At 41.9% G+C, this 10,203-nt stretch overlaps 1 protein-coding gene across 2 annotated transcripts in view; it reads left to right on the top strand.

The window, feature by feature from the left end:
- Positions 1-10,203, top strand: part of mylk4b (myosin light chain kinase family, member 4b) — a 51,880-nt gene that overhangs the window by 9,873 nt on the left and 31,804 nt on the right. Inside the window, exon 2 of one of the 2 annotated variants that reach the window (XM_015354812.2) lies at positions 766-1,018. In XM_015354812.2, coding sequence (XP_015210298.1) covers positions 766-1,018 — 253 coding nt within the window. Of the gene's footprint in view, positions 1-765; positions 1,019-5,163; positions 5,403-10,203 lie in introns of those variants that run through there. The other variant, XM_015354813.2, reaches the window with a different exon arrangement.

The raw sequence follows: 10,203 nt of genomic DNA, 5'->3' as shown, positions 1-10,203 counted from the left end.
TAATAATAATAATAATAATAATAATAATAATAGTGCTAAACACTTGTGTCGGTTTAGAGTACAGTAGATGTACAAATACACATAACACATAAATCACAGATTCACAGAGTCCTTTCTTGCTATTTTAAGGCCATTTAGTCCAGCCCTGATCCAGCATGTAACTGCAAACACTTATTAAAAATATATTCATCACAATATTCTGAACTGAATTGAATAAATCTAAATGAGAAATGCTATCTGGAATCTGACCTACTTCTGCAGCCCCAGGGTGGTTACGAACGTGCAGGAACCTTTCAGTGGTGAGCTTTACCCACAGTATCACAAGAGCCGAATGTCTGGAACGCTGCTTCTGTGGAAAAGGACAGAGGTCAATACAGATGGATTCTAGTCAGGGGTGCTGTGAGCTCAAGTCCTCTTGGAGTCCGGGGTTCCCCTTGGGATCAGCATGCCACAAGCTGAGAAACAGCCTGAAAGATGAAGGTAACACCCTGAGATGCAGCAGCTTAACCTTTTCTTTGGTATTAGATAATTGCAGGTGTATGTGTACAGTCTGTACAATTTACATGCCAGAAGTAAAGTGGAACTAAGGCTAGACAGTAAATGTCTTCTCTGACAGCGGTTCCAACAAATGAATCCTGTGTTTATGTAAAGATCTCTGCACTGTGCATTTCTGTGCTGGACTGCCAGTGGAATTTGCAGTGCTCATGGAGGTCACAATAAAGTCAGAGCACTCTTTTTCCTGACTGTTCCCCCTTGTCTTCCCAGTCTGAAGACCAAGCAGGCCAGTGAAACCAGAGCCCAGGTAATTCCCCAGAGGAGAGCAGACAGAGGGCAGGAGCAGAAGGCACAGGTACAAGGCTGTCGCTCGCTCAAGGTGGACAGGCTCAAAGTCATCCACCAGAGGTCTAACAGCCAGCGACTTGGGAAGTTAACCTTCTTCCACTATCTGGAGAGAGTCGGAACCATGCGGAGCTTCTGGGAGGGGAAGTTCGGTGATCCGGAGGCCGGCCTGGAAGAGGTAGGATAAGTCGTCTTTTTTTCAACTGTTCCATGAGTCCTGTAATCAACTGTCCTTATGTCACTTCTTTAAAACGTTGCAGGTCCTTTTCGTAGCATTGAAGGGGGCACGTCTGCATGACTTGAAGCTTAGCACAAATGTAGGCCGCCTCAGGAGCAGACTTGGCCACACATGCTGCAAAAGTCAAATGCAGATACATAAGGAATAGAAACACTGAGAGGATATCTGCAAGCGTCGAACATGTCTGTCCATAGACTCCACTACGGAAAAGAAAGAAACATATATACTGTACGTGCAACTATGGGGCTCTGATGTTTAAGATGATAATGAGAACGGGCAACCAAGTAAATCTGTACACAATTCACACCTTAACAAGTTTTCATTATAAATGGTATAATAATACTTATATTCTGCATATCACAAATAACCCAGTTAAATGCGTTTTGTCTGTTGTCTTAAGAGTTTCGAGCTCTAAAACTCCGTTGCAACTTGTCCACGGGTGGAACTGCAGCTGCTTTTTAAACCCTTTTTTGAAATCCATCTAGGAATTTTCCATCAATTACGGGCCGAAAGTGTTTCTTAATGCGAATGCGGTTTAAAAGATGAAATGTAGTCTTTGTGTCAGGAATCGCAGTACCTCCCTGACGATGTTCCTGTCTTGCCATCCGTGCAGTCGACAAAATCTGCAACACCATTGCTCCAGCAGGGGGAGCTATTGTTGCTTCGAGCGAATGAGAGATACCCGATTCCTTCCCCTCCGCTTGGAAAATCAAGACAGAAATCTCTGGTGTATACAGTACGTTTAGAAATGATATAAACATATTATCTGCTATGGACTGGCGTGCTGTGCAGGGCGTACCCGCCTTGTGCCCATTGCCTGCCGAGATAGGTTCAGGCACCCCTGCCTGACCCTGGACTGGATAAAGCAGTCAGAAAATGGAAGAATTAATAAATATACGGCATTTTTTGGAACACGTGAAGGTTTATTCGATGCTGAAAAGAGAAGAAAAGAAACACAACGTTTCAGCTGTGGAGCCTTCTTCGAGTGACACCCGAAAAAATCAATACATGATGAGTTATCTAAGAGATACAAATGGAAAACTTTAGATGGTGTTTAAAAAAATAGATAACTCAGGCGTTTATCAATGCCTCAGGTTGAGCAGACACAACGTGCTATAATAACCAATATTAGACCAGAAGAGGCGGAAGTATCAGAGGTACAGTACTAAAGGCACTTATTGTAACATAAAACTTAAATCTTCAGGTCCCGGTAGTATTCTGCTATGTCCCTCAGGCATTTTGATTTGATACATATCTATTTCCAGAAGGTTTTCAAAATGTTCCACACGGAAGCTCAATTCTCAGATTGCAGGCGATGGGCATTTGGGGTAATAGACAAGCTTGAAGAGGTTATTAGACAGGAATCAGACAGTACAAGTAAGAGATAAATGCTCAAAATGGGGTAATACAATTAGCGGGGTACCTCATGCATCTGTATTAGGACGGCAGCTCTTCCTAATTTTTGTCAGGGAAATTCGTAAAGAATTAGGAAATGGCACTTTCACGTTTTTAATGAGTCACTTGCTGTGAAATCGAGCAGTTTTAGTGTTACAATGCAACAAAATATCAAATGGAGTATAAAGGCATAATGGGTGCACCTCTAGGCACATTGGCCTCTCTACCGTCCTGCTGTCACAGACGTTTATTCTGTATGATAAGAAGTTTGCAATGTTGGGCCACAAGGTGGCGACAACAAACCTAGCTAAATTTTATTTTTCTTCCATAGCATTAAGTATTAACGCAGCATTGTTCAATTTTTACTTCAAAATATTTTTTAAATTTATTTTAAACCAGATGAAATATATATTAAGTTAATTTAGTTCTCCAATGTGGGTGACTAGCATCTTCATACGGTAGTGTACTGGTAGGTTTCTTTTTTATTCTGAAAATAAAACAAAAACAAAACAAAAAAACAAAAAATGTTACATTTCACTGTTATTTCTTGCTATTACATGTAATACATTATATGCTATTACACCCCATATAGTGAAATGTTGGTACCTTTCACTGTTATTACATGTTATTACATTCAATATGGTTGTGCAGTAACTGACTGTTTCATAAGAGATTCTTTTGAAGTGAGTCATTTTCAAATAATTCAGAACGTGCACTTCAATGTTGAGAAGTGCAGTAACATATTGGAATATGTAATCAACATGGAAATTTAGATACAAGAGTTTTTATTATTGTGTGAAGGTTTAAGTCCTTAGATGTTTAGGATTTAAGTACTGGATTCAGTGTGATAATACAATGTATTTATACGCTTGCAACAAGAGTGATTGAGTGATTGTTTTTATAACTTTCATACTCTGCGTTAAATGGGTTTAGCCAATTTGTTTCTATAACTGAGAAGTAACTGAAAAGTAAGCCCGAATCTCCACATGAAAAAACACTGTTAACTGACTGATTCAATGTCTGCTCTAAAGAGTTCTTTAAAGACTGTTCTACATTATTATGAAAACTAATCCTTGGAATGAGAAATCTGATAATACTTTACTTATAGTTGAACAGGCCTTTGTTTTAGCATAAATGTAGTGACAAGCCTCGATGGGTATACAGTATGGTATATCCAATTGCACAAAGCCTATGTTGATTTCAATGCAAATGTACGGTATTTAATTACAAAGGCCTAGATAAATCTGTCATTGATTCGAGCCGCTGTTTATTAGAAAGCAAGCTGTATCAGAAACAAAGGACATGTTCTGTCCTAACAAAATCTTAACAAGCACATACTGTCTCTGTCACCACATCTTTCCATTTACTAAAGCGTGTGCTGTTTTCTTGCCTGGGTTTAAAAATTAAGGCCAAGGTTGAACTAATACAAAAACACGTGACGCGTTAGGTAAGTGTTCACAATAACATGTGAACTGCGTCAGAGCTGTACTGTAGACGGATCTGCTTGCAATCAAATCTATTATCTACTTCTGTGTTCTACCAACAGTAGATTTGATTATAACCCCCAATACTAATTTACCTCTACATCTTCCCTTACTGTCAAATCTTGTTGGTTTAAGAACATAATTTTAGAGCGCTTCTTATAATAATTATTTGTTTTTTTTATACCTTGCCAATATGAAATTTTCCAGGCCTTGCTCCTCTGACACTCAGACCAGCACAGCACGAGCAGTGACTGCGCACGTTTTGCCCCAGGCACGTGTACTGTCAGAGCCACCTGTTCATTCTTCTTTGCTAACCCTGGGTCGCCACAGCAGAGCTAGTCTCAGCTGCAGGAATGAGGCAGCTCTCACATGTACATACAGTAACGACTCAGTTGGCAAGTCTCAGAGGTCGCTGTTGTGTTTTAGAAGGATTTTGCTGGTCTACAGAGATCTGCATGGAGTACTGACAAACAGAAAACATGATGGATGGATTAATATTTTTATTCATTTATTCCTTTTTTTAATTGAATAATGTAAGCATGCCCAAAGGGGTTGGGCAGCCAGTTGACCTTGGATCCCTAGAGGTTTTTTTCTCCTTACCAAGGAGTTCTTTGTTCCTCTCCTCCGTTGTCTTCTGGTCTTTTCTGTTCTGTATTCACAACATGTACTGTATGGTCACTTGCTTTGTTAAACGCCTTGGGGCAGCCTTGTTGAGAAAGGCCCTAACTAAAAATAAATTGAATTGTGTGGGAGAGCTATCAGCTAGCCCAGACTCAGACCTGTGATGTCTGGGCTGTGGTGTCTCAAAAAACATACCTTTACCATGTTCACTATGAATAACCCCCCCGCCCCCCATCTTTTGTTCCTTTGTTCTGTTAATCAATGTTCTGCTGCCTCTGGGGCAAACACGCATGCCTGAGGTTCCTCCGCTCTCCTTCTCTGGCAGGGGCGCACAGTCAAATCAGACATAACGTCTGCCGCTGCATGTCTGAAGTGCTGTGTGTGGAGTTCAGGGATACTCATGTTTCTGCCACTGGCAAAGCGTTGAGTGTACTTGAGATGCAGTGTTCAGTGCTCACTCTTTGCCCCCCCCGCACCTGTCCCTGACTTGTCAGAGAGACAGCATGTCTTTCCTTATAGGTATCATGCCTGGCACGGAGCTCAGCTTGCGGTGTGACTGGCTTAAACCTCTCTCTGCCTCTGTGTTTCGTAATCAGCAGCCACAAGGCGGAAAACATGCATGCCCTCTGAGATTTAGTCTTGGCAGTGCAAGAGACCAAACAAAAGTTTCCTGTTAAAAGACAACAATGGACAACCTTTTTAAAGGAAAGGACTTTTGGATAGTAGGTAGTGTCTGCCTCGTGGCTTCTCTCCTCTGGCGCAGATTCTGGAATTTTTTCTCCTACAAAAGAAAGAGGTATACATCTTCACCACCAGATTTACAGGTAGTGCTTTTAATTCATTACCAGCCCAAAGGTGTAGTACTTTCTTTTCTAATGGCACAAAACCTGGGTGCATAGAGACAATTGTTGTGGGCGTTCAAACTGTGGCATGGCTAGAGAAGTAATGACATTTCACACTAACAACTTTTCTGTTGCTTCAAAATCTCTGCCCTGGGATACTTCTGTAGCTTGTATTTTCTAGTACAATGTGCCCATTTAAAAGGTAAACAAAACTCCATGCTCTGAAAATTTGTTGTACATGACATTATGCTTTCACAGGGGCGTTACTACGTAGGCCTTAGAAATGATATCCTGCACCTTTGGCATAAATCTGTCTGTCTGGTACCCTGTGCATGTTTCAAAAACACATTTCTGAAGATTTGTCTTAGTTTTGGGGAGTATCTTTTCGTGCTGTTTGGTAGCTCTCTGTTTGTTGGCTGGTCCAAACCAGTGACGTAAAAATCTGAAAGATAAAATCTTTCCAATCGTTTACAAAATGCCTTCAGTGTAAATGATTCAAAGATTATGAAATAAAAATATAATCAGTAATGGGTTTTAATGCCATGCATAGTCACATTCTGATAAAAAGGTTCTAGAACTCTCTATATACAATGGTAAGCCTTATGTGTTACTGAAGAACTGCACGTAACATTCATTGGGAGAAGCACTCCTTGAGATGGCTTGATTTTCAAACCTTTCGACTCTCCTGCCAGTCACATACTGTATTCCAAACGTGTTGCTCATGGCGGTGGCCGTCTTCATTGCCAGAGACGTCTCATACATCAGAGAAAGGAAAGGTGGTGGGGCATGTAATTGGCAGTCAGCAGATGGGCAGAGCTTTGATGGAAGCCAAGCTAAGGCCTTTTGAAAAAGAAACACAGAAATCTTCTTCTTGCTTGGAAAATAATCCTGAGTCACCTGAATCCTCTAAAACTGTGTTTAAATTGTCTTAGTTGGAGAGACGATATGCATTTCGAAACCCAGGGAAACAGCAGGATGGGTATTTTGAGACCCTCATCTCGTCAAAATGATTCTTGTCAGTACTTTAAATGTACAGTACAGTACTTTTGGATGTTCTTGGGGGGAAAAGGACATTTCTTTTGGTTGCTTACTTGCCTACAAGAGATTGAAAAATCAACCTTCAGAGATTTGCCTGGGCTACAGTATATTTTCAGTGGTTTCGACAATGCCTTGAAAATGCACTGGACTGTGATTTACTGGTAAAACTCTTAGAATAGGCTATTTAATGGTTCAAGAAGGTGAGACCTTGGGAGCTGTGCAATCCCTCTAGTCTAAATGAAAGCATATTGTACAAACTTGTCACACCAGTGCTACTGGCCTGGCATATCCTGAAATAAGCTAACAGAGCAGCATAATGCAATGAAGAGCAGAAATAAGTACTTTATTTTCTTAAAAGATGGAACTTTTGTTGACACTTGTCACTTTAAAGACATGCTGGTAGGCCCTTTGTGTTTGGAGTTGTCATACTGCAGTTACTGCATATTCTCAGAAAAATACATGTAATTTTCTTTGATTCTTTGCTAAATTTCTAAAAAGGAATGTTAAAAGAAATAACTGATTTACTTATTATTGTGCTGCGGTATCAAGATGTGCATTGCTAAATAATACTTCCAAAACTAAAAGCCTAGGAAATCATCGAAGCTAACAGTGTGCTGTAGACACATACTGTCCTCGATTCAATGCATTATCTGTTGTACTGAATGAAAAATGTCTGTTTGACACAAACACACTTCTTTGTTTCATTTCCTTACATTTAACCGTCTTTTTTACAAACCTTTTGTTATATGTTGACTCGTGTTCTGCGGGCAAAGCTGACTTTATACAATCAGAAAGTAGATTCACAAGTAGATCAGGTAGGAGCAAGAGCAAATATTTTCCCATGCTTTCAAAAATGAAACAAGATAGTTTTCATAAAATGTACTTTCAAGTTACTGTAAAAAATTAAAGTTATGAATACTGAGTATTAAACATTGATAGCTTTCTCCATTCTATTACGCTCTCGACAAATAATATCTGATGGGGGTATTTCTTCATCTTCAAATTCATAACCTTGGCATAGCTTGGTACTCAGTATGTGGGTGTGTTGCAAACCATAGTCGTTTTCTCTGTCAGACCCGTGAAATATTAAATGAGCAAACCACACTACACTGACACCAAAACCAACAAGTAGGTGCTCTGGTTATTCTGTATTCTAAAACACTCCATATACTATAGACTTCAATATATACTGTATACACTCCATACTGTATATCAACATAAAGTACTTCATTTCTAATACACCATATCTGTTAGAAAAATAAAACGCAATCTATACCCTTATTATAGAAAAATGAAAGGCTATGAAGTGGTTCATGATAGATACTGTAAATGTCAAAGAGTACTGTAAGAGGATACATTCTATTGACAGTGCTGATTCAATAGCCTGGCATGTTGTGAAAGGGCACCCAACTCAGAATTTCCGTGGACTGTTACTGCGGTATCGAGTGTCTGTCCAGGTGTCTCCGTGCACAAACTCCACGATCTGAACTGCCAGTGTAACGAATACGCCCCTGTGTATAACAGGGATCTCAGCCGCCTGGGATGAAGGAAGTCTCCTTTAGCTCAGCCAGCAAGTTCCCTGTTGCATGACGCCTGTAACAAAAGCGTTCTTTCCGGACCCTATGCAGACGACACAATCTGGGGTAGGGTGAGGAAAACACGGGGAAAAGGGCATGCTGGGATCAGGAATGAAAACAAGGGGCGTGTCCACAGTGCGCTGGTGTTCGGGGAAGGTGTGACCTCGGCAAACTGTCCGAAACTGAGTCCAATGGGGAATCCGAGAGAAGGCAAAATCCAGAACCGGGCGGTCCATCCAAGACAAACAGAATTAAAACTGGAACCGGCAGGAACAGGAACTTTAAAACCTTGACGGGACCAGGCACTTCCAGGTCCCGGACTTGCCTGGTACAGGAACCAGTGCAGAGCCCGGAACAGAGTGAGCGTCTGGCCTTTATAGGATGGGGGCAGGAACCAGAGGCAGGTGCAGGGAATGAGTACTGAACAAGGAAGGGCTGGAGCGTCCTTAAGAGGAGGGGTTTACGATCGTGACAACGCCAGAGATCCGGGTTCGCGCCCAGGCAGTGAGGGACAAACTGGCAGGGCTGGAGTGGCAAGGGCGGAAACCCCACAGAACCGTTACACCAGCAACTGAATATGCCTAACAGGCTTCCTTTGCAATTCTCCCTGGTTGTCCATTATGACAATGTTGGTCAAGGCAGCTGTTCTTAGAAAGCATATTCTTTGTACACACTTTGGGAACTGAATACTTGGAACGACAGGGAACCCTGCCGGAAATCCAACATTTTATCGACCGTGCAGCTCAGAAATTTATTGGAAGAATTGGTTTAATCCTCTGCTTTTGAACAGTGCGGACTGTTGGGTGTCTATGTTACACGGCAGAAAACCACGGACTGAGGCGGACAGGTTTCGCAGACGTCTGCTCTTCATTGTGCATAACTCCTAACCGACACAAAACCTAATAAAAAACCCGCCAAGGCACCCAAGTGCCGTAAAGCGGTAACCCCCAAACCAAAAGCGCAACAGCATCGTAAACCCCAGACGGACGCAGTATGCGACATAACAGTCTAGGGTCATGTTGTAACGCATGAAATAAAACCGGTTTCTGAGAGCTGGGAATCCCTGCGGCTTTCAAACTGAAAGCAAAAGCGTCGCTTTTACGAGCTGCCATTTCTTGCACAAGACCAGTTGCTGTAAAAGCTCTGGCACCGATGGAGCTCGGGTATAAATTCTCCAGGGTGTCGGACTGGCAACGATGGGGGGCATCCAACACGCTTGCAGGCGCACAGCTGTGCAAAAAGAGGTGTTAGTCAACAGCCTCGCAAGACACGCATATCTCTGACCTTCAATCACAGCCAAAGAGCTGCTCCGCATGACTCTTCGCTCTCCCCAGCTTTCCATAACGAGAGGCATCCAGCTGTCCGGGAAAACATCCCGTATGTGTCATGGGCAGAAAGCGACGGCTCACCACACACAGACACAGAGATAGACCATTGTGGGCTTTAGCCCTCCCCTTCTGTGTTAGATAAAAAAAAAACAGTTTAGGTAGTAATATGATGGAATTACTTAAATCTTTAAGACTTAACGTGCCTGCATCTTGATGCTAATTACACTGTGCTGGATTGCCCGTATTTAGGCTCAAGACTCTTCAAAACAGCTTCAGTGCTCAACAAATACAGCGGTACCACTGTACTGTGTACAGTACCTGAGCTGAACGCGAGCGCCTGCTTTTACTGACGCACAATAAGTCACTTACAACACGGGGGCAGCATCGAAAGGTTGTTCGCTCCAGAAATGTGAAGTCTAAAAGTGAAAATCCACGTGTTTTTGTGTTTGACGTGTGCTGTGTTTTTGAAACATCTTGGAACGCGAGAGTGCGCCGCCATTTCTAGACAATGAGAAAAAGAACGAAAAACAAGTAAAACGACTTGTATTGTTGCATATTGTTTATATCTGGAGAGGAGATAAAGGTCCCCCCTTTCGGTAGATGACACGGCTCGTTGTTTTCCCCTATAAGCAAACTGCAGGCACTCAGCTCATCCATAGCAAATTAATGGGATTGGAGGGTTTACAGCTGTGGCACAATTAGGTTCAGAGCATTCACTGCTTTTGATCACATGGACATATTTGGACAATATTTTTCTTTTAATGTGATGTCCAGTTTCTCAGCTAAATGGATGAAACGTGGATGAAACATTTCGTTGTTTAGGTTGAAAAGCTGTGAACA

The sequence above is a fragment of the Lepisosteus oculatus genome, chromosome 6 (genome assembly GCF_040954835.1).
Source record: "Lepisosteus oculatus isolate fLepOcu1 chromosome 6, fLepOcu1.hap2, whole genome shotgun sequence".
Classification (NCBI taxonomy): Eukaryota; Metazoa; Chordata; class Actinopteri; order Semionotiformes; family Lepisosteidae; genus Lepisosteus; species Lepisosteus oculatus.
This window is presented reverse-complemented; position numbering and strand designations above follow the sequence as displayed.